This window comes from Zosterops lateralis, assembly GCF_965231275.1.
Source record: "Zosterops lateralis genome assembly, chromosome: 11".
In the NCBI taxonomy this organism is placed as follows: Eukaryota; Metazoa; Chordata; class Aves; order Passeriformes; family Zosteropidae; genus Zosterops; species Zosterops lateralis.
This window is the reverse complement of record NC_139771.1, coordinates 1,962,123-1,987,161: the sequence shown is the minus strand read 5'-3', so window position 1 is coordinate 1,987,161 and position 25,039 is coordinate 1,962,123. Positions and strand designations below refer to the sequence as shown.

The window sequence follows — 25,039 nt, the reverse complement described above, 5'->3', positions numbered from 1 at the left end:
GATGTCTATCAAACAGTTTAAAAAAAACAAAACAAAAACAAAAAAAACAAAACAAAACAAAACAAAACAAAAAAAAAAAAAAAAAAAAAAAAAAAAAAAAAAAAAACACAAAACAACAAAAAAACCCAAAAACCTAAGGGTTAGAAATTACTGATTTCAGGTTCAAACCCTGCCAACCCAGTGTCCAAATCACAAGTAATTTAATTTCCCTATGGACTTCAGGCAAATGAACTTCTGTCTCAGTACCAGAGGTAGAGATGTATTGGTCAGGCACAGAATAAACTATCATGGGCCTCTGACTGTGCACACTGTCAGTCATCCGTGAAGAACTGGTACCAAACTATAAAAACCATTAATCAAGTAGAATCAAATGTCTGCTTAATAGAAAAAGTCACCTTCCTTGCAAAGCTTTACAGAACAAGCCAGTCCCAGGGACCTGCTTATTGAGAGGGGCTGAGCAGCACCTTTCCTCTACAGGCACTAGAGTAGTCCATAAAAAAAAATCAGGCTAAAGTTAATTGGCAATGCAAATGTTGTCAAATGAGGGAACAGGGACAAACACTGAAGATGATGCATCAGAACCAGCATAGCACCAGTTTCTCTTACAGTGCCCAGGTTAAACAGGTCACCCCCAGGTGCCAGCTAAAGGCTGCTGTGCTTGTTCATAAGGGAAGCTTGAGAGACAGCAGAGGCTGTTGTCATCAACCCTCTCCATGCACACATTCCCTTTGCAGGGATGTCTCCCTGGGTTCCCTGAGGCCAGTTCCACATGTTGAATTTTCTCAGGTGGGCAAGGAACGAAACAATGATAAAGTAGTCCCTTCTTCCAGTGCATCAACCACAGGGCTCGGCTCTGCATTCTGTGATGAGGGCAATCCTTACCCTTAAGCTCACCACAGATATGCTCAGGAGATGCTGTCAGTGAGTCCAACCCTTCCAGCCCCTGCCTCCTGCTGCCTGTGAGCCTCTAGCCCCAACAGCTCAGCTCAGTGACTGCAAGGAGCAGAGCTCATCTGCACCACTGGAATAAACAGGCCCAGAGACAAACAGGGCACTTTGATACCACTGCCCCCACCAACCTTTAATTGAATCAATTAGGTTGTAAAAGACCTGAGATCATCAAATCCAACCTATGACCAAAATCCCCGATGTCACCAAACCATGGCACTGAGTGCCACATCCAGCCTTTCCTCAAACACCTCCAGGGTCGGTGACTCCACATCTCCCTGGGCAGCCCATTCCAATGTCTGATCACCCCTTCTGTGAAGAAATTCTTCCTCATGTCCAACACAGTGCAGTTTAAGACTACACTCTCTCACTCCATCACTAGTTACCAGGCAGAAGAGGCCAATTCCCACCTGGCTAAACTTGCCAGCAGGGAATTGTGCAGAATGGCAAAGTCATACCCGAGCCTCCTTTTCTCCAGGCAAAACAGCCCCAGCTGCTCCTCCCAGGACTTGTGCTCCAGACCCCTCATCAGCTTCACTGCCCTTCTCTGGACCCTCTCCCGCATCCCAAAGCCCCTCCTGAACTGAGGGGCCCAAAACCCCGCACAGGACCGGAGGTGTGACTCCACCGGAAGGGAGAAATTAACCACCCACAGACAAACTGGCCATCGCGATTCAAATCCCCACCACAGCGGCCTTTCCTCCAAGTAGGTGCGGAAGCTAGCCCACCATGGGTAGCTCCCGTCGGGGTAGGCACCGATGAGGCCACAGGGAGGCCGGCAGCTCCCCGGGGCGGCACAAACCCCTCAGACCCAAGCCACCACACTCCCACCCTACCGCTGCCCAACCCGCGAGGCGTAAATAGCATCGCCGTTTTTATAGCGGCCCTTCCCGGCAGCCCCCGCGCGCGGCCGCGCTGATTGGCCGGGGGACGGGCGGCCGCGCACGGCCGGGCGGGCGGGGCGGTTCGGGAGCGCGCCGCGCGCGGGGCCGGGAGCGCGCACGGCCTGCCCCGCCCGTTTCCGCCGCCGCCGCCGCTCGCGCTCGGGCCTGTGGAGCAGGAGGCGGCGGGAGCCGGACCAGCGCAGGCCGCAGGTACCGGGGGACTCTCTACCGACCGGAGGTCGCCGCGGGGGGCGGATCGCCGGCTTCTCTTCTCCCCTTCCCCCTTCCCGCCGCCGTCGCCGGGTGGGGCCCGCCCGCCCCCGCCGGGAGTCCGCGGCCTGCGGGCGGGGGCGGCCGGGCCTCTCGCCGCCACCGCCACGCACAAAAGGGGAGGGCTGGCGGGGGCAGCCGCTCCGCGAGTTCCCGGGGCCAGTAACGGGGCCTTTTCCGGGCCGCGGGAGCGGGGGAGGGGAGGAAGGGGCGCGGCCCCGGGGCTCCCCCGCGGGAGCCGCCCGCGCCCCGCCCGGGACCCGGTACCGCCGCCCGGCCGTGGGCGGTGCGGGGGGAGACGGGGGCGGCGGCGCTCCCCGGCCCCGCGGGGTGACACGGGCGGCTCCGGGGCTGCCCCGGTGAGTGGCAGCTTGTTGTGTGACGTCACCCGGGACGGGGCCGCGCCCCGCCCGCAGCGGGGGTCGCACCCGGGGGTCCACACGGGGCCGGGCCGGGCCGCCTGCGGAGCGGGGTGCTGGGCATTTGTGCGCCGTTGAACTTTTATCTTGGGGAGGAATCGGCCTTTGGAGCGAGGCTGGAAAGTTTGGGCGGTGTTTTTTTGGTGGGGCGGCTGCAGCAGGCCCGGGAGACGCCGGGGGAGGTTTGACACCACCGGAGTGCTGTGCCCCGACAGCCTCACCTGGGCTGAGAAATACCTAGGGTTAAACTACACCCCGCATCAACCTTTTCTGCCAGGAAACATGTTCTTTCGAGCGCGAGAGGAGCCTCGAGACTACTGTTTGGGTTTTAAAAATAAGACCCAAAAACTTCTCCCAGAGGTCCAGGAGTCAGTTATTACAGACACTCAGGATGAAGTATTGTTCCCCGTCAAATGATACCACGACTAATTTGATATCCCTTTAAGAGATGTCTGGAACGGGGGTTTGTTTGTTTTTAGTTGTTGCCTCATATCCAGCTTTTGTTTCTCTCCTGGTACAGTTCACCTGTTTGTTGCAGGGAACCCTTCATGAACAGTGGTTCTCACCCACCCTTTCTCTGTGTGACACAGTATTTGGAGGCAATTAAACCATAAGACCTCCCTAGGTAATGTTAAGTTTGTTGTTGCCTCTTTTCCCCACAGAGCTTAGCCTAAGTGTCAATTCTGCCTTCTATGTGACTTTCTAATGGTGAACTTCTTCCAGAAGCAGACTTCTGTTAATCTTCTTTTTACCTCAGAAATCTCAAAAGTTAATTTTATGTGCCCTAAATGTTTGTGACTCAAAGTATTAGGTTCTCTGATGGCTTTATTTGGGGATTTTTTCTTCCCAATATGGAAATATTAAGTCTTTCCCTCCCTGAAAAGATTGTTTGTGAAAATATTTGCTTGCTGTTGAAGGCTCTTCTGATACATGTATGCTTTTCTCCTGCCCTGTTCTGGTCTTACCCAGGTCTCCAGCCACACAGCACTGGCATTTCTCTTTCAAATATAGAGAGTCTTAATTCTGGCACTGATTTGGACCAAAGCTGCATGTTTAAAAAAAGAAAAACATTAGCCTTATTTCACTCTAATTAGTTCACTGGAAAGTTTAACAGCATATTCAGCATAAACGTTTGATATAAATTCATTTGAATGGGTGATTTGTATAATTTAACACTACAATACATGTTGGTTTTTTAAAAATTATTTTTCAAGACATGAATGCGCCTTCAGACAAGGGGCAAAATAAATCCAGTCACAGCAGAGCTCAAGTGAGCAGCTCCCATGTTCTCCCTCCTCGTTTACCAGGCTCATGCTCTGGCCCAGTGCCATGGCAGCCAAGCGCCAGAGGCGGGGAGTTCTCCCAGCCAGGAATTGACAGTAAAAACATCCTAAATGATCTTAACTGCCACCAGGATGTGAGGCTGGTGATGGCTCTTCAGATAAGCAAATTCCAAATGAAAATGTTTTGGAGGGGTCTTGGAAGTATCGTCATCTTTCCTCATTTTTCTGATAGTAACTCTTGGTTTTTCTGGTTTTTACACTTAATCTTTTTCTCTCAATGTATTGAAGTTGCCCAGAACCCTGTGGGCTCTTCTTCACACCACGTCTCTGGTCTGCTCTGTTCTAGACATTTCTAAACTTGGCTACCTTTTCATTAGCCAAGTGTACCTTCTCAGTTTTCTCTAGCACTTTATTCCCTGCTGCTGTAGTGTCATCAGTGCTTCCCAAGTCTCCACTCAGACACCATCTTTTACCTTTAATACTAAATCTCATCTCTTTCATTTTCTACTCTGTTGCCTTACGACGTGTCTTTAAATGCAGTTTGAACTAATGTAGAGGAGAAGTGTAATTGGGTGGGTTTGAGGAAGTTACCATGTTGATAAAGTACAAGTGTGCCCTTGGAATCTTAAATTAATCCACAATGAGCTTGTCCTAGTAAAACACATAATAAGAGTGAAACTCTGTAATACAGAACAGTGCAATGCAAAATAAATGCACCAAATAACAGCTGACCTTCATTCCATTTCCAGGGTACAGCTATGCACCTGCATACACCTGAATGCATGATGAAAATCCTCTGCTCTTGCCTTTTGGCATAATTCCTCTTCTGCTATAAATAGTGGGTAGTTAAATAGAAGGAGGTAGTTGCTTATTACTTTTCAGTAAATCTCAAAAATAAGCAAAAAGATCCCAAAATACTGTCTGTGGTACACTGGTTAAGTTACTGCTACTTTTACACTCCTGTTTGGTGTATGTGTGCCTTCTGGTCTTGGTGGGATCTCTGCTACCCTCATTCTGAGCTGTGAATAAAGTACCAAAAGCTAATTGGAGTTGGTAGAGTGACACTGTCCTGACCATCCTCTCTTCTGTCATTTTCCTGTCACCATATTTTCATTTGGAAAGGACATTTGAGACTATAAAAGTTGAACTAAAATATCTGTAGACCACCTTTAAATTAAGATATTTGCCATCCACACAACTAACAACCAGTCCTTCCTAAGTGAATCATCTAATTAAACTAATCAGAAGAAGGTTTGCTGTCTTTCTCTGACCACCTTTCATGACCAAGGTCCCTTGGAAAATTAACAGATGGAGAGTCACAAGTATACCCAGTAAAATTGGGCACTACACCAAATATGAGGTTTTGCTTTCCTCAGGCTCTGACAGTTGTGGGTTTTATGCTTGCTTTTTTATTGTTGTTTTTTAATCAGAAACAGAGCTCAATTCAGTCTCTTTGCTCAGTTAATTAGCAGTGCTTTCCAACCATAAATAGTTCTGTCTCACCTGGCCTGAACTGTCACATTTGGAGCAGTGTGGATGTGTACAAAGGGATTCCTCTTCCTCATCTTCGCAGTTTTAGGAAGGTTGTCTTTGCATGTGTCAGTGGTTTGAAAGAACTAGCAGCTGTCCAAGTACCAGTTATCTCTGTTTACATTCTTTGCTAGCATTTAATTTTTCTTATATTTTACACCTGGAGGCTCTTTATTCTTCACCTCCTGTCTGCTGTGTTGAAATGGTGTGAAGTGGGAAGGCCGTCTCACAGTGGGATCTTCGCTGGGTGCTGACCAAATGAATTGGCTCATTTTTTGAACCTCGGTCCAAGAGCTGTTGGGAAAGGCTGAGTTCCATGTACACCACAGCAGAACAAGGCTTCTGCGCTTGAAATTGGAAATGTTGTTGGGAGGGTTTTAATTTATACCGTGGAATGTTGACAGATAAGAATGAGCATACAGTTTGGGATAAAGAAAGTATTAGAAATAAGAATACAGCCTTCAGAAAATTTAAGTCATGAAGTTGACCAGAAAAGTAAATAAGAACATGAACTCTGGCAAGTCAAATGAAAAATACAAGGACCTACCCTAGAGACTCTGAGAAACATCTTACTAATAGCAAAAAACAAACAAACAAAAAATTTCCAAGTTCATCAGAAACAAGAAAGGTGTAGGATTCTGGAGGACAAATAGATGGAGAAGTAAAAAAAAATATTTGATGAAGCCACGAGTAGAAAGATTACTTACATGCCTTCCTTTTTCCTGTGGAGGAGTCCAGGAGTCCAAAGAGGTTCCCTGTGCCAGACATTCTCTTTATGGAGAACAGGACTCATTGGAAGATCTGTCACTGCTTGAATTGTCAGAAAAGTAATTTATAGAGCAAAGTGATAAATACAGTTACAAGATGCCAAGACCAGATGGTGTTTGCCCAAGGGTTCCAAAGGAAACTTGGGCCTGAAATGACCGAATTACTAATTACGCTGTGTAACTTCTCAATACCTTGAAGCCATAGAAATAAGAGTTGTGGTAGCAGTTCTTAAAGATAGTTCAGCAGGATATCACAGTTCAGTGCCTTTTTAAAAAGTAAAAAACAACAACAACAAAAAAAGCTAACCAGATGGACCAACAACTTAGAATAGCAGAAAGCCAGTGTGGCTTTTGCAAAGGAAATGGTGCAGCTCATATCTACTAGAGGTTTTGAATGACTCGAGAAGCACAGAGAAGGGAAGTTTGGGACAAGAGAAAAAGAGGGATCTGTGTTACATCTTTGCTATTCAGCATATTTGTAAATGATCTGGTGAGAAAGGTATTGAGGAAGAAGGGAATAAAAAACCAGAGGTGATTAGGAAGAGCTGCAGCTTGTCCTTCTGACACTGAATTACAGGCAGTAAAATGCCAAATGAAATTTGTTCCAGATAAATACAAAGCAGAGGGATCATGTTAATTTGTTTATGCACTGATGGGGTGAAAGTTAATTATTGCCACTTAGACGGAAGAGCTTGCCATAATTCTGTGAAAATGGAAGTTTAGTGTTCAACTGTGATCATGAGAGTTTGTATGAGGGGCTTTGGGAAAGGAATTAGAAAAGGAAAACAGAGGAGTAGTAGAATCATGGCTCTTAGTCCTCAACACACTGATTACAGTGGGTTGGCACAAAGAAAGATGTGCTTTGAGATACACAGCAAAGATGAGGCTGAAAAGAGTGATCAGAGATAAGAAATGGATTCCGTACAAGGGATGCTTAAAAAGATTTGAACTCCTCAGCTTGGCAAAGACATGACCAAGCACAGTCTGGTCTAGATCAAAACTGATGGTGCCCCTCCCTCAGTCTGCACTGAGACTGCAGAAAGCAGCATCACAGAGTGCTTTGAATGACAATGATTGACGTGGCTTCAGAACCAAACAGGTGGAGTCAGGAGAAAACACTGTCAAATGGGCTGTTGGGCATAAAGAATGATAAAAAAAATTACCCCCAAGCTGTCAACTGAGAAAATACACTTGTGGTGATATATATAGTGCATTTGCTCCTTCTTTTGCTCTGTCTGAGATACCTGCATGTGTCAAGTAGTGTTGGGCTTGCTTGGTGTTTGTTCTGAACCAGTGCAGTTTCAACAGGTGTCTTGTGGTGGGAGAAGAGGAGGAAGGAACACAGCTGAATGTCAGTTGTGGATACAAGAAGACGGTTGTCTGGAAAAGTTATTGTTAGTTTTTCTTGTCTATATGTGCTTTACTGCCAGTGCCTGAAGGCAGAGCCCCCATGCCTAAGCAGAAGCCTGCCTTGCTCAGTGTGAGGTGCCCCACATCCCATCTGACATGCAGGAGGCGTCTGGGAAGAGAGGACACCAAGGAAAAACTGGCCCAAATACAAAGCGTTTTGCAGATTACACACGCATGGAAATCCACAGATCTACTATAATTACCTCAATATTAAGCCCTAATCTCATTTTGTACAAAGTAATCTTGGGACTCGGTATTGCATAAGAGAAGTGCTCTCGTAAATCATGCCTAGAGATAGCAAGGATGTAGTCAGTAGGAGAAAATGAGCAGGAGTGTTCCATGGGCAGGCAAGGACAGCAATGGTAGCCACAGATCTTGAGGACAGAATCCTGCTTTCTGCCCCCAAAATCCAGACTTTGCCTTCAGCACTGGAGAAGGACTTGGACAAGGGAGAAATGCTAGAATTAGTCTTCCCTGGGTTCTAAAATGGTGTTAATTTACTAATTATATATTAGTAGAGAGGTGAACAGTATAGGGATGAACTTTGCAGGTAGTTGATCAGGAACGCCCTGCTAAATTTGATGTTAACAAAAGAGGATGCACATTGACAAGATTAAGACAGAGTTTTGCTTGCATATATTGCTGGTTTAGTTTTTAAAAAAATTGACTTGAACATACTTACAAAAAGATCTTTCAGGAACCTTGTTTTGCAGTATTCTCCTACCAAGTGTTGAATATGAATTAAATAACCTGGCTTGGAAAGGAAATGAAGGCATCTGTTTTGTTCATGCTTGAAAAACAGTGCAAAAAAGCCCTACAGATGAAATAAGGGTAAAGTAGTAACTGAACATAGAAAACAGAAGCTCAAAATTGTGGAAAGTAACTGGGAGGAAAAAGGAGCTCAAATAACTATGAAATTATGGATCTAAAAAGTTGAAATGTGGTGAAGCCTTGCCATGTGTCCTGCTGGGATGCCTGGCTGCCTCTGCTTTCGAGCTGGCTCATCCCATGTGCTCTTGTCCTTGTTTCAGGCCCCAGCTTTGCTCACCGCTCCTTAGGGTCTGAGAGAGGCATCCAGTTGTTTTCTTCTCTGGTTGCATATCTTCCAGACTGTCCTTTTTCCAGTTCTGCTGTAGTTGTTCCTCAAATGGTCACTGTTGTGTAGTTTAATCATCCGTGTGCCCTGCTCTGAGTCATTTCCAGTTCATTTATAGCCTTTTGACATGCGAGGATCACAGCTGCACACATCAGAAGATGCAGTCAACCGATGGATTCAGACATAATCTTAATGCTTTCTAGTTTGTTCCTTTTCTCCTAGTTCTTGATACTGAAATCTTTAAAACTGTGGCACTTTGGAGTATCGAGCTTATATTTTAAAGGAATTAACTATATAACCTTTGAATACTGTTCTCGAGTGGCACTGATCAGCTCCCAGTCCATCATTTCCTATAGGAAGTTGAATCTGGTTTTAACATTGCATATCACTTCACATTTATCTCTTTCAAATTTTATTGCCAAGACACAGAGCCTGTTAAAGTTCTGAAATCCGTCACGGTTAGCTCTTGCATTTATTACCTCTGCATCTTGACATCATCAGTAAATTTTGTTGTATAGCTATTTTTCTTCGCTTTTTCAGGTCATTTATGAATGTTGAGCTGGGCAGGTTCCACGGGTCTTTTTCTGAGAACGCTGAGCATTTCCTCCTGCCTGGTTTTCTATCTTTTGGCAGTTATTTATCTATACACAGGGAACTTCCATATAATCAGGTATTCTGATTATCTCATTAAGTTTCCAAAAAAGATTGAATGATATTGCACACCTAATCTGACCAGACTTGGTAATTGACACCTATGTTTTGATATGTATCTTAGCTTTGAAGATCTCTGGCCTGAAAATGGAGGAGGTTTATGTATTTTTTTTTTCCCAGAAAGCTCTTTACATACTGCAGCAGTTTGAGTTTGAAAGAATGCTAATATGCAGTAATAATAAAGAGAAGTAGGACAGTCTTAATGATTATAATCCCATCAGACTAAGACATCAATCCCAGGTACAATAATGGAATAAGTAACAAAGTGTTCAGGAAAGAATTAAGGCAATGTCACTCAGCCTGGACTGGGGGAAATAGAAACAAGAGGTGTTAATTGTTTTATTTGGTTCTTAAGTGCAACTGTTCATCTTAGCCTTCAGTTAGTACTTGACAGTAATGGCATGTCATTTTCAGTGAGAAACTAAGCCAGAACAAAATCAATATGGTTCGTATTAAATATAATAGAAAGAAGGCAGCTGTGAAAGGCAAGTAGAGGCTGAAGCGAGTCTGTGTAGAGTGAGGACATGAAGGAGTTGGACTCTTGGGCTGTGTTTTTTAGTGGTCACCTGAAAGAAATGTAAAATGCCAGTAATGCGAAATTTGCAGAGGCTGAAGAAGGGAGGAAGCGACGAGGAAAGCCTCATCATAATGCAGAAAATGTAATTGACTGCTGGAGTGAGGAACATGGTGTGGGACTCTGCTACTGCTATTTTAAATTCAAGATGGTCTGCACTGGAATTAATGCACGGGGTGAAACTACTGGGGAATGACCAGGCACTGGCTTGTTTGCACTTGAAACGCATCTCAGGGTGTGGTTCTCTGGTACTGTGAATGGATTTAAGGGTCCTGCTCCTGGGGCTGTGCTGCAGCAGCCCTGGGGCATTTGGAGCTTTGATGGACACTGTGGAATGGGAAGGTACACGGTGCTCTGCTGCTCTCAAGGGCCCTCCTGCCTGAAGCCCTTCACCGTGACACCTCTACCACTTTGTTACTCCTTATGCCGGGAATAGACAGTCACTACTGTCAGAGGTGTAAAGTTAATTAAAAAAAAAACCAAAAAAACCAGCTCTTTGTTAGGGTGCTTCACTCTGGAAAGGCTATTATATGAGCAGCAGGAAGAGGGTGAGTGAAGGAAAATTGTTCACTCCCTTTCCATTTCGGAATTAGGAGGCAGTAAAAGAAACTAATAGGGACAATCTTGAATTTGAAGGAAGTGGCTTTACACAATGTGTAATTAAGTTGTGGGAATTCCCTCCACAGGATGTTGTGTGTGCTGGAAGTTTACATGGGTTCAAAGGGAGTCTGGACAAGCTCATGGAGGAGAAATCTGTTTGAGGTTACTAAGTTCATGGGAACCACACCTGACCAAGAAGCTCCTGAGCTGAAGGCTAGCGAGCATGCAAGGAGAAGCTTCTTGTTCCTTTTCTTTAGTGCAAGAATCCAGTCCTGAGCTTCTTCAAAATGCCAGGTACTGAGGTGGAGAGACCTGGCTCCTAAATCCCTATTTCCATGTGTGTAGACCTGCAGTAACTGTGAGTCTCCAGGTGTAAGCTTAGGTGCAGGAACAAGTGGTCAGTGTCCGTGTTGGAGCTGCTTATGGGACACAGTGCTGGGTGTAGAGGGTTGTACAGGTCATTATTTGGGCGTTTTAACAAAAAATATTTTGTGTGTTCTTGGGAGCACTTGACAGTGCTGAGGCATCATTCCTGTAAAACACTGTACAGGGAAGGAGAGCAGAGCAAAATGTTTGGCTCTTTCTTGCAGTGCTTAAAAATCAAGTAAATATATTAGAATCCAAAACAATTTTCCCTGAGAGGAAGATGATTTGTGTTGTCACACAGGATTTTTCCTGAAGAGGAAGGCAAGGGCAAAGGCAGTAATTTGATAAGATGAATCCTACTTTGAGACTTCACATGATATCTCGGATTAGACGTGCTGTGTCCGCATGACACTCAACACGGATCTGGTGCTGACGGCTGATTCAGGTTTCCTCCACAACATTGCACTGGCAGGCTTTGCACTGCCCGAGGAATCTCCTGCCCCTTCACAGCCATTGCAGAGGCAGCATGAACAACACTCTTGTGTCCTATGCCTATTAAACACCTGTTGCGTACTCTTGGATAACTCTTAATGGCTGTATAAAATTAATCAGTCATTAAGGGTTCACTGGGGCTGGCAACCAGTGTTGTTAAGACCTAATGCAGTTAAGCTCACCCTGTTCCGAGTTCTGGTGATGTAGTACAAAGAGGCTTGAGCTGGTTATTTGTGGAATTAGCTGAGACCTGGGGAGGTTTATTAGCTGGGGGTGAACACAGCTATACTGCTCCTGATTTAAAGCTGGCTCTGGAAATGTACTGCTCTATTTGCAAGGCACTTTTCCCAAACTAGTAAAACATGCCAGACTTGAGCCTGGTTGACACAGGCTGACTGAACTGTTATCAGAAATCCGAGCACTCAGTTTGCCTTGTCCAAAGACCTTCCCAAAGGACCTGTGTTCAGTGTTTAATCCTGTTGGATATTATGCTGACCTTCTGTGTCAGTTTTTCAATTGTACTTCAGTCTTACAACAGAAAAATTCCATTTCTCTGTGGATTAAATTTAATGTGCAACATCAGTAGCCGGCCCTATGCTTTGCCACCTTTGGAACTTTTTTCAAGTGTTAGATTTCATATGTAACCCTCCCAAAAAGCCCCAGCAGATAGCTTTTTCTCGCCAACTGCTCCCACATAGTGCTGTAGTTAGAAATAGGTCTATTTTGCAGTACTGTCAAACTGCTTTATGTGCTGGCTGCAGTCAGGAATATAAATATAGCTATTTCTCAACGGCCTTGTTAGCAACACTTTAAATAATGTGGCTTTTTGGTTTATGAGTGTAAGTGTCCACAGACAAACTTGCACAGAATTAAGAAAATCTCAATCATTACAATGAAATGTGTTGACTTGATAGAGGTGACAATATTCACATTTTTAGTATTCTGATTCTGGTGTCTTGGAATTGAACCGAGTTTCCATCCCAGTGATGATTGATTTCAGGTTGTTGATGGTGTCAAAAGAGCAGATCACTCTGAGCTTGGTGTCTGGCTTTACTGTCAGTGTGACTGTACAGATCAGTTCAGACAATAAATAAGTGGTCACTTGTGACTTGGGGTCACAGTTTCTTTTACTTCACAACTATTGCTGTGTAAGAGATGGGCCATCCTGTGTTGGTTATGTGGAGAAAAATGGCATGATAGCACACACAGGCTTACATATGCTGAAGGAAGCTGATTTAAGGTAGCAGGATTAGCATTTCAGCAGCAAGCTGCAGTACTTCTGATATTTACTTATATGTGCTTTCACTAATGAGAAGTGAGCAGCAAAAAAGGATTACAAAACGTATAGTTGATGACATTTTCCATTGGGGCTTTAATGGAGGAGAAAGTTGAGATGCTTGCTTGCTGTTGGGAGATGTGGGAATCCTGGATTCTGTTCTAGAGGAGTGGTTACATCCTTCTGCTGTTCTCCTCCTGGCCTGTTTGCCTGACCCCTTTCCTCGTCACAGTCTTCAGGCCACTTCACCCACTCAGATGCTCTGTGTTCAGCTTCTTTCTTCACTGGCTGTACACAGCTGCCCTAAAATCCGACCTGTTTGCTTCTGTGCTGATCAGCTTTGGACCTCAAACTGCTTTGCTGCTTCCCACTGTTGATGCCTGACCTTGCTGAATGGCCAGAAGAAAACTGTGACAAAAGCCTGCTCATCCCCTCTTGATCCCTGGAAGTCTTTGGGAAAACTCTTTGTTCCTCCACCTCAGACTTGAACGAAAGTGAGTATATTTTAAGAGTAAATGCAGATACTGAGGCAGAGGCAGCTGAGGGACTAGGACAGAGTCAGTTCTCCCCTGTGGTAGGTAGAGGGCAGGGCCTCACTGGTCAGGCTGGGAGACACTTGAGCTGGGTTTCTTCTTCTTCTGGACTCTCAGCCCAGCTCTTGTTCTTCCTGCTGCCCAGGGCAGGGTGCCAGTCTGAAATTCACTCAGCAGCAAACTGCTTCAGTGATGTGTAGAGGAGTCAGCAGCAAGGCAGTCTTTCTAAGATTTCAAAACCTTTACCTTCTAACATTTTGGTTTTAAGCAAGATTAGGTGGGAAAGAATTTAAAGGATGTTCTCCTCCCATTCCCCGTGGCATCTTTACTGCATGCTGAACTCCTTCTGAGCTGCTTCTGCTGAGTTCTTGCTGACATGCAATAATCTAGATTTTTTTTTTTTTTTTACAAAAATCTGCATTATGCAAAGTATCTGCCAGTATAGCATAGCAGGCAACATAAAATTACTAGTAGTTAATTGGTAATTGAAATGAAATACATTTCTGATACCTATGTGATGGTAAAGAGCTGTTTCTTCCATCAGTTACTTTCTCCGGGATGAGATCCAGAGTGAGACAGACAAACCTGGCCTGTTTGTTGCCAGCCTGTCCAACTTCAGAGTGTCAGCAGTATGTCCACAATCCTCACTCATGCTGTGTGACCTTGGGACCTGCAGGAGAGGAGGCACTGGAAAAGTTGTTCCTTGGAAAAATAAATAGCGTGCTGAAGAGGCAATTCCCTTGCAGTAAAGACTAATACTTGGGGGGAGTATGTTTAAAACATGGGAAAAAATATTTTCCCCATTTCTAGTTATTCTGGAGTATTTGGTGGATTCCCTTAACAAGCAGGGCTTTATGCTGCAGGAGTCAGTGCACTCAGAAACAGCAGCCTCCTGTAACAAGGATATTAGTGTGGCAACTCACAGGAGCTCCTTGTGTTGTAACCTCCTGTGATGTTAGTGGGATTGAGTAAATGATGTCTAAAGCTCCTGTAATACCTGTGAAAGACACTGGCTGAGGCTGGGGAAATGTCATAATTGAATCTCTTCCATTCAGATGAGTCACTTGAGTCATGTTGTGAGAGTTTCCACTTTGAATCTAGCAGACTAACTGGTTTTGAGAATCCTATAAATGCAAATGTGGGAGGAGTGGTTCATTTAAGAGTAGGAAAAATTGCAGATCTCTTGCCTTGGTGCAGAAGACAGCACAGATTCTCCTAGAAGATCACTGCAGCCATTCTGCTGCACTAATTGGGATAAAATATTTCTTGCTTAATGTTCTGCATGCATCATCAGTGATGCAGTTCCAGCAGCTTTCTGGGTTTATTGGACTCTCCATGCTCTATGTGTTGTGTAAACCCTGTGTTCAGTTACAGTGAGGTAGTGGTAGCCTGGGTTTGCTCTGTTTGTTATACCCTCTCAGGTAGTTCATAGAGATTTTAGCTCTAAATGTAGGCATGTGCTCACTGGTGAAAAGCTGTGCTGTAGCAAATAGTAAATTGTGTGTAATGTGCATCTTAAATTAAACTCTTTGGGCCAGCAAAGTGCTTTGATTCCTACATACTGCTGGTACAAATTTGATGTATTTCCATGTTTCAGAATACTTAATAAAGAAAACCAGAGCATGTCAGATGCAACAGAAAGACTCAACTGCTGTAAATGCTGTTAGTGTTGTCCTTGAGACACGCAGCAAGATGCACCAAGATTCTGACAATCCATTTTTTCTCCATTGTGCTACCAAGATGTTGTTTTTCTGAGTCTTTTCAGACTTGACAACCCCTTACAGCTGCCCACTGGAGAGGAATGTATTTGTTTTAGCTAAAAATAACTATCTGAAAGATGCTGATCTGTACACTGAATTCTCTAAATGAGGAAATTCAAGGAATTCCTAAATTAGGAGGTGTTCAAGGTTGGATAAGACTTTGAGCAACCTGGTCTAGTGAAAGATGTCCCTGCCCATGGCAGGGTGTTGGAGTTATATGATCCTGAAGGTTCCTTCCAACCCAAGCCATTCTATGGTTCACTGATAATGATAAGTAGAAAGAAATGGTTGTGATATTTGGTGACTTCCTTCTGAGGTATCTGTCTCATGATCAGAGCTGACATCCTGAGGTGTTTATATCTACCCAGTGTTTATATTCTGGGCTGCTTCTGAAAATTGGAGATTATGAGTGGTGATCTTTGCCTCCTGAATTGTATTTTGTACAACACACTTGTTCTACAAGGAATTGTTTTGTGGTAATGCTGTGGAAGGTGAAACTAAAGGAAAAAATACAAGAATGCCATGGGTCACCAAAAAATGATAATGTGGTTGAGGTTATTTGTGATGGTCCAGAAGCTGATGATGAGGGAACTTTAATTCCCTAGATTTGGAATGCATTAGATGGAAAGGACTGTTGGGCAGGTTTGATGTGTCCTGGTGATGGTCCTGCACAGAACTCTGTGAGCGAGGGAGTCTCATGGGGCAGGTCCTGAGCAGTGGGAAGGGAGTGGTTGAGCACATGCTGCTGAAGGGCATCTTGGGTCCAAATGGTGTCAACACGTCTCAGGAAGAATTCAGGCAGAGCTTCATGATAGGCTTTTCTCAGGAAAATGATAATGAGGAGATAAAATAAAGCTCCTGAAATAATTTTTATATATCCATAAATTTTCCAAGCATTTTTTTTTTTGGGGGGGGAAGGATTTGTAGAAAGGTCTACATTAAAAAATGGGGTTAGGGGTTGGTTTTTTGTAACAATTGTAGTTTTCTTGTAGATCTTAGGCGTAGGTATGTAGAAGGCCAAAGCACAAAATTCAACGGGCAAGGAACACTAAAAGAATAATCTGAAGTATAATCAGAAGTATTTAGAGGAAGACAGAGTTGATCTGATAGTCCATCGAAAAATACAGTTATCTGTAGGTGATGCCAAAAGGTGGGTGGTACTGCAGGTAACTCAAGGCATCACAGGGCAGTGCCAGCCACCAGCACAGGAGGGAGGGTAGCAGGGAGGGACAGGTTATCCCATTCCGCCGACCACTGTGCCTCCAGGGCAGTTTCATCAATGGCCTAGACAATTGCCTGGGAATCACTGCTATTAAACTTGCATCTGACAGATTATGATTAAACTGGAGGACAGAGCTAGAAGTTGAAGGTAGAATAAACCATCAGCCACTGCAAGGATAAATAAAAGTCTGACAGTGGATATTCAGCTGTGTGAAGAGAGAAGTACTCACTGTATAGACATCTGAATGAAAAAAGTCTGTGAGCTATCAGGAATTAAAAACTGACTGTATCAACAGTGTTGTCTCCTGGGGAGGGGAAGAAGAAAGAAAAAGATACATCATTCCAGATTGGTGTTTAATCAGCAGAGTATCCCAGAAAATCAGTGAAATGAATCCTTCAGCTCTGAGCACTCTTCATAGAGCCCTAGGAGAAATACTGGATTCAGCTTTTGGGCTCCACGCTTTGGTAAATTAGTGCCAATTGGACTCTGCCCAGAAGGGAGCAATGGGAAAGTGTAGGAAATATGATTTACAGAAAAGGCTTGAATAAACTGGTATTGTTTTCCCTGAAGAGAAGACTAAATGAAGGCATATGTTCTCGACTGCACTGGGAAAAGGGAATAATCCATTTCCTTGTGGCCACGAAAAACAGCATAAACAGTAATGGGCTTATATTACATCAAAGCAGGGCGAGGGTACACATTGAGGGAAATTTTTTCATTGTAAATATTGTGGAGCTCATGACTAAATGACTTCAGAGGTTTTGTAGGACTCTAAGGGCAGATTAGGCAAAACTGACATTAAATAGAAGTTACAAGTAGTTGATCCTGAGTTGGTACAGAGGACAGATAATTTCCAGTTCTGTAAAATTCAAATACTAACATTGCTAGAAAGTATTCAAAACCATCTAAAACAATGGAAAGAAAACTTTTATAAGGCTTGGATCATATAAAACCTTCCACAAAAGTAAAAATAACCCCAAGTCCTTAAGGTAAATAATTTTAACTTGTGTACATATATATTTGCAAAGTGAAAGAAACTCACTTTAGACATGGATTTGGATCACTTGAGCAGTGGTGTCTGAACAAGTGGGTTGAAATGGTACCTGGCACATTCTCTGTACCTGTACAGAATCTCTGTAATATTCACTGCTTCTTCACCACCTAACAGTACCAAACTTTGCTTTTAGATGGTAGTTTTACCTTTTTACTTAATTTTTATGAGGCAAGAGAAGATGTGAAAAGGAGAAAATGTTTCTGCTGCATCCTTTAAATCTCTCCTGTGCTTCTTTGAGGCCTTCTCCCCTTGCCAGCAGCCCTGGTCATCCTCACAGAACTTTGTTCTGGGTTTGTCATGGCAAAAGTTAACTCACAGGGTGCTCCCTCTGTGGTATTTTGGTCATGCAGTCATCGGTATTGTGGTGCTGTTGCTGTTTGTGCCATTTCCAGGAAGCTTCATGGGGTGACTAAGCCACTTCCCCTGGAGTGTCTTTATGTTGTGCAGAAGAAAGTTGTTACGGTTCTGTCCTCATTGCACTCCTGTGTAGCCAGGTCATTCCCTAAATCTCTGGCTTATCCCTGCATTGGTCACAAATAAATGCCTGGAGAAAAGAGAGAGCAGACACATATATAGTGCTGGTTTTGTTTGCTTTGCCAGATCCAAAACAACCCTCTCCTTTGGCCCCACCCTGACTCCAGGCTTTCCTTAAACCTTTTCAAGCTTTTATACTGTCTTTTTGAGGCCAGAGTTGCTGATGAGCAGGTCAGGGATTTGTCTGGTCCTGATACAGATCAGTTCATTGCACAGCAGAGACGTGTCTGGAGCATCACAGGGGTCTCCATTTCTAAGTGCCCCCTTCACTTACTGCAAGCTGACAGCAGGCTCGTGGGCTGAGGAGTGACATGCATCCTGCCAAAATCCTTTGCAGAGTGGTGGCTGTAATCTGAGGAACTGGTTACCTTGAGATCCTTCTGTTGGTGCTCTGATGTGGCAGCAGGTTCTCCTAGTCCAGCTGACTGGCACATTGTAGTTAAGGCAACTCGGTGTGATAAGAAAATGTTATTGCCCTTAAATTGAAGCATCTTGGATATGATTACCTGGAATAACTTCTGAGAGGGTGCCTTGGGACAGTGCTGCTATCTCAGTCTTAAAACAGATCAATAAATGTTAAGCCAGGCTCATCTCCTTTCCTTTCTGTTATTCTTGCACCTAGTGGGCTCACTGGTATGTTGATAAGTGCTGAGGAGTGTTTTTTCTTAAAAGGATGGGAATCTGAACCTACCCAATTCCAGATATGTCTGTCTCTCTAATGGACATGTATAATCAATTTAAAAGGTCTTATTAATTTAAGGCTCGTGGTTTATTAATTATTAGCATCTCAGTTAAAAGCTGTAGCAGTTGAATTAACAAGTTGTCGTTTTGTTTTTCAGCGATGGCAGCCATTCGAAAAAAGCTGGTTATAGTGGGAGATGGTGCCTGTGGAAAAACCTGTCTGCTGATTGTATTTAGCAAAGACCAGTTCCCTGAAGTGTATGTTCCCACTGTCTTTGAAAATTACGTAGCAGATATTGAAGTGGATGGAAAGCAGGTATGTGAACCCTTCTCAAAGAGCCAGAATGAAATGGTGTTTTTTCAGAATAGCATGGACATCTCTACTCTTCCTTAAGGTGTGGTTAGCACACATGCTTAGTGCTTGTATTGTAAATATATTTTTAAATATTAAGTATGTTCCTGTGGAAAAAAATACTGACCTTGCTAGAGTGTGCTCATATCTAGTGTCTGTTCAACAAGGTGCTTCTAACTTACACAAACTGAGGTTCTAAAAGCCGTGCAATCAGTCTGAGTAGAATGCTGCAGCAGGTGGGAGGGGATGGAGCAATGCAAAGATGCTGAGGACATTGGGGCTACTGGCCTTTGGAACAGAGTGCCTGTTTTGATAGGGACATGGTATTGTAATTAACAAAGACTAATTCCTGGAGAGTTTTTTTTTCACACCCACTCCTGGCAACATGCAGCATCCTTCTGAGAGCAGATGACAGACAGGTTGATCAAGGGGTTGATTTTTGTAATGTACATCAGCATCATCTGTCCTGCTTGTCCGAAGGAACACAATTCTTAGAACCCAAGTGTAGCCACAGCTCACTGAGCTTCATCTTTAGTTTGTACTTCAGTAAACTAATTATTAAAATACTTCATTTTAAAGTCATTTTAAAGACTTTGAAAGTCAGTTTTTATCAGTGGGACCTCTTGAGTCCTTTTGTTTACCACACAAGCAGACATGCCAGACACCTGCTCGAGGGGCAGCTGTAGCTGCTGATCCCTGGGTAGGTTGCCTTCTGCACTTCTGTCAGCAAGGTGCTGGGTAATGTGCAAAATTGTCACTTTCCAGGATACTCCAGAAGCACAGAAAGCAGGAACTTTGAAAGCTCAGCTGTTCACAAACCCTCTCATGCAGTTATGATCTGTGTCTGTTTGGGTGCTGTAACCACACAGAGCTGACTCTGCCATGGGACTGCAGGTCTTGGTGCTGATGGTGCTGAGCTTCCCTGTTTTGTCCCTGTCTGACACTGCCTTTGCTCTGGGCTCAGGAACAGCCAGGAGTTCTTTCAGTCCATTCTAGTTCAGATGCAGTGACTGATGGATTGAAATCACTCACTTTCATTCCTGACTGGAGAAAAAGAGGTTTTTGAGCTAGTTTTGGACTTTATGTTAAATTTGATTTCCTAGTGTTGCAGGGATGGGTTATTTATGGATTTAGTCATGACAATTCATGCTATTTTAGTCTAAGAATAGCTTTCCTCTCCCGTAATGTGAATCAGTAAAAGAAAATTTACTTTTAGCCTAATATTAGGACATTTTTTTTCCTCAAGTGACAGGTTCTACAGTTTCTATATTGTAACTTAGACTCTAAGGACTATTGTTTGAAATATGTATGATACCCATTTCTCTCTCTTATCACCAAGTCTAACTCCCTCATTCCTTTCTGCCTGAATCTCTGCATCTGAATGAGTGAACAGGGAGTCATGCCCTGTCAGCTATATGCAGCCAGTAGCTAAAGGAAAGTAGCATGAGCAGCTTGAGCACTATTAGCTGATTTTATTTTTATCACTAGAGAATATATTTTACCGAAGCTCTTGGTCTTCAGAAAATTTGATTACAAAAGTTTGTAGGGGAGTAGGGCTTAAGCCTCTTCTGTTTGACAGCCTCTTACCTCTGTCTTCCTAGAAAAGCACTACCAGAAATGTCCAGAAGTCATATGAAGACAAAAAAGTGATGGTAGGAGATGTGGTTTTGTAGGAGCTGATTCCGGTGTCATGTGAGGGAACCATCAACAGACATTTCTCTAAAAATATGAACATTTGCCACAGAATTCATATTTGCAACTGCAGAAGTGACTTTGAGAGGAGGACTATTTCTGACTGAAATACAGAAGATTATTTTTGTATATGTGTGCAACTTAAAGCTTTGTCTTTAATAATTTAAACAGTTGCATTGCACGTGCAAGCTCATGTTTGAGTTCCAGTTTTGCCCATCTTTCTTTATCTGATCTGCTGTGGACTTTTTTCCTGGAATTTTTGAATGCAAGAGTTTAAAGAAGAAGGCACCCACTTAAAGGCAGACTCATCAGATAATCTTTAGCAAGAGTATATATACCTAAAGAGCTTGATTATATTTATTTTAAGTCCTTTGCTTTAAATGTTGCCTGTTCCTTCTACAGTTTTAAGCAATCCTATTGGAGTGTTCTCCCCTAGCTCCAGCAAAAGTAGAAATATTGAGAACATTAAGTACTTTACTTCTTAGTACCAAGAAGCCTTACACACAAGTAGTTTTGTTAAATTTGTGCACAAATAAGTACAGTCTTGACATTTCTTAGTCACTACAGGTTCCAGCTGTAAATGCAAATGTGCATAATCCTAGAAAGCATATACTTAGTCCACTTTCACTGAAAACTGGTATTTCTGGGATGCTTGTCAGAGTGCTTCCCAGCCTTTTGGAGCTGATTCCGTTAGATTCTTCTGTCTTGCTTTCTGCCCTTGGCTTTTACGTCCTTTTAGAGAATTGACAGTGGTCATAGGTGTAAAGAAAAGACTCATAAGCAGCAATAAGTTGATTTCTGAAGTTACAGAATGTAAAATCCCTAATAATTCTCCTGCCAAAGGAAAACTTGTCACCTCCTTTTGAGTGGTATTGACTGAAATATTTTATTCACTCCTGTTGAGTTCCTGGCTTCTGAATCAGGAGGTTCATGGTGATGTGACTAACCCCTTACCTTGATTTTGCAGGTTGAGTTGGCTTTGTGGGATACAGCAGGACAGGAAGACTACGATCGACTTAGACCGCTTTCTTATCCAGATACTGATGTTATACTTATGTGTTTTTCAATTGATAGTCCTGATAGTTTAGGTAAGTAGATCTCTAACTGAATCAGAACCACTTCTGTATATCAATATATTCCCCTTTGGAAATTGCACTGTAGAATATATTTTCCCTTGGGAGCTTTCCTAGTTTCAGAATTGGTGGTGGTTTGAGTGTGTAGTTTTAAGACATTAGCAAATTCACTAGCAATGCTGAACATCATGAGAGCTGCAGCAGCACTCTGTGTTTGCCCAGATTGTAAAAATTCTCTTCCATCTCCTCCCTTCCTGCTCACCAGTATCTGGGTGCCAGGGTCCCTGCGAGCTGCCAGGCAGCTTTTCAGATGTGCAGCATCTAGAGGCCAGCACACCTGAGCACTCCAGGTGCAGCTGCAGAATTGATATTTTGGCTGTAGTGCAAAAACTGGCTTCAAAATCCTTGTCTAAGTTGTTCCTTCAAGCAAGAAAATATACCATAATACTTAATAGTGAATGTCTCTTCAAAAGCTGAACGGAATTTTATGAATATAAAAAGTGGTTATGCAGCCTGCAGGTACATCCACTGGTGAATCTCAAATGTCTAAGAGCTTATGAAAGCACAGACAGATGTTTTAGGTTGTTCATCACTTCCTGCTATATAGAGTTTGTCAAGGTTTTGCTTTCAAAAGCCCCCAAGTCCTCCTTTCACTAAAAAAATAAAGTCATGTAGGGATGTGAGGAGGAGGTTGCTTATATAGGAAAACAAATTCATTTGCTGCACATAGGGAGAAATGGCAGACTGGAAGTTATCCCAAGCCTTTGTTTCTGTGAATCTGTAATTAGTGTGTTGAACAGTTCTGCTGCAGTAAGAGGAGAGCTGAGAGGGGGGGCTGTTTTGTGTTGCTTTAGGAAAAGAAGTGAGGTTAAAATGTAAGCTTCAGTGTTGTGTCCATCTCTAGCTTCTGGAGATAAATAAAATATTTCTCTTGAAGGAAAATATTCCTTAACTTTCCAGTCCAGAATTCTGCACACTGTTCTTCAAAGTCCCTTGTTCTAACTCTTGTCAGGTAGCTGCTGAGAGAAGCCAAGATGTTACATGTCCTTCAGCTTTCAAATTATAACAGACAGGCTTTTTTTTGGTAACACCAGAACAGGTCTTCTTGCTTCCTTATGAAGAGTAGAAAAAAAGGCATCAGTCTGGATTATCAAGCTACAATGACTCAGGCAGCGTGTTAATCTTTAAAATAAAACTCTCCACAGAAGTGGGGCATTGTACAGTCATGCCTCTAATTATTTTCTTCAGAAAACATCCCAGAGAAGTGGACCCCAGAGGTGAAGCATTTCTGCCCCAACGTGCCTATCATCCTGGTAGGAAACAAGAAGGACCTGAGGAATGACGAGCACACAAGACGAGAGCTGGCCAAAATGAAGCAGGCAGGTTCCTTTCAGAGTCTTACAAGAAATGGCAGAAATGTGTGGTGGTTGTAGCAGAGCATTGAACAGGCACCCAGAGCTGGCTGCTGGTTTCTGTGGGCTGTGTGATCAACACCTACCCATGGCAAGACACCAGGGCGTGTCTATTTATTGTCTACTTTAACTGAGTGGGGATTCTTATATTTGGAGATTTAGTTCTAAGAAAAGGCATCCTCAGCCATGAAAATGGCTGTATTGGGTTACTAATAGTCACCTTCTCTCAGTGCTGGAGAGGTGGATCCCTGAGGTAGAAAGGAATTGATTAGGAGTCATCATCACATCAGTGCATGCACTCTGGAGCTATTTTTTGTTTGGTGTGTCCAGGATGTGACAGCAAACACTTTTATTAGTGGGTGTTCTGAGGTAAAAGCCACAGCTGCTGTTGCTCATTCCTGAGCATATCACCAGGTTTCATTTTATGATTGATTCTGAAACCCCCAGCTTGGGTATGGGACTGCAGAATGCTCTGCTCTGTCCTGGAATTTTTGCACCTGTAGCATAGTATTGGGGGGTTTTATACAAAGACTGATGCATTGATTTGGGGATTTGTTCATAGGCCTTTTTGCAGTGGTAGCAAAGAATTGCATAAATGTTTTATCAGAAATAGGCAATCACTTGCTGAAGTTTCAAAGAGTCTTGCAGCTTTCTAGCTCAGAGATACCAGAAAACTGATTGTGTCCTCTGGCATTGGACCTTTAACTAGTCAGTTCATTACATGTACTTAATCCAGACATTCCTTTGCACTTGTTGGGAAGCTAGGTGGGAAGGGGAGGAGCAGTGTGGGTTTGGGCTGTTCTCACCTGCTGCTTTTGTGCTGTTGCAGGAGCCTGTCAAACCCGAGGAGGGCCGGGATATGGCAAACCGCATTGGTGCATTCGGGTACATGGAGTGTTCGGCAAAGACCAAAGACGGTGTGAGGGAGGTGTTTGAAATGGCCACTAGAGCTGCTTTGCAAGCCCGGCGTGGCAAGAAAAAGTCCGGGTGCCTTCTCTTATAAAGTGTGGCCAGAGGAAGATGGCCAAAGCAGCACCCTGCACTTGAGTAATTTTGAAGTGCTGTTTATTAATCTTAGTGTATGATTACTGGCCTTTTTCATTATCTATAATTTACTTAAGAGATTTAAAAATCGAGTCATCTTGCTACCAGTATTTAGAAGCCAACCATGATTTTTATAACAATCTGCATCAAATTCATCTGTGCACCCAAGGTTAACCTCAACATTCCTCTAACAAACCTTCTCTGCACTCACAGGATATGCCAGGCGCTAATTGAAGACAATTCTCTATCTTCTTTCTTCTCTCTAGAAAGAGAAAAAGCTGTCAACACAGAGGATTGGTCTGTAACTACTTTATAACTAACGTCCTATTCTAATTGAGTACAACCGTTACATGGCTGTATGGAATCGAGAGTAGCTTCAGTGCTATCACATTTAGGAAGATCTGATTTTCATGGCTTGGTGTAAAACATTAGTTTGAAAATGTGATCACTCTGAAATGACCAAGTCCCATTCAGCTAAGGAAAAGTGAGGGTTCTGTGGTTTCATGTTAGTTACCTTTTAGTTACTGTGTAATTAGTGCCAGTTTAAATGTATGTTACCAAAAATAAATCTATTTACCCCAGCTTAGATGTAGTATTTTTTGTATAATTGGATTTCCTAATACTGTTACTTGTAACCTCTGCATTAAGGTGTTCTGGGTTTTTTAAGAAACTGTATTTGAAAATAAAGTCCGGTGGAAAGCAGCTGATCCTCTTCCCCTGTTCATTTGTAAGAGTCTGACCCATTTGAATGATTTGAATGGTCTGCACACCCAGGAGGAGTTTTTTTTTTTTTCCATAACGTGCTATAGGGATGAGAAAAGACAGCCTGCTCACACTCAAAGCTTCTGAACTGTTCAGTTGCCTTAAATTCATTGCTGGACCCAGTTTCAAAACTTTAAAAAAAAAAAGAAACTTTTTGTGTAAGTTTGGTTACCATGTAGTGATCAGACTCCTAACCTGTGAACTTCTTGCTGTTCTGCAGCCAACTAAACTCTTTCTGTATTTTCATTTTTCCAAGAACTAATAGAATAAAGGCAGTTTTCTAAGCTCCCTGTA

At 43.2% G+C, this 25,039-nt stretch overlaps 1 protein-coding gene and 1 long non-coding RNA gene across 2 annotated transcripts in view; one reads left to right on the top strand and one right to left on the bottom strand.

Annotated features, from left to right (window-relative positions):
* Nucleotides 1-2,180, bottom strand: part of LOC310913741 — a 12,035-nt gene extending 9,855 nt beyond the window's left edge. The window contains exon 1 of the long non-coding RNA XR_014590900.1: nt 2,066-2,180. This is a non-coding gene — a long non-coding RNA (uncharacterized lncRNA). The remainder of the gene's footprint in view (nt 1-2,065) is intronic.
* Nucleotides 1,907-25,039, top strand: RHOA (ras homolog family member A). Its single transcript, XM_083869403.1, has 5 exons — nt 1,907-2,042; nt 18,569-18,726; nt 21,422-21,542; nt 22,776-22,906; nt 23,769-25,039. Exons 2-5 carry the CDS (start codon nt 18,571-18,573, stop codon nt 23,940-23,942), a joined length of 582 nt encoding a protein of 193 aa, XP_083725529.1. The 5' UTR covers nt 1,907-2,042; nt 18,569-18,570; the 3' UTR covers nt 23,943-25,039.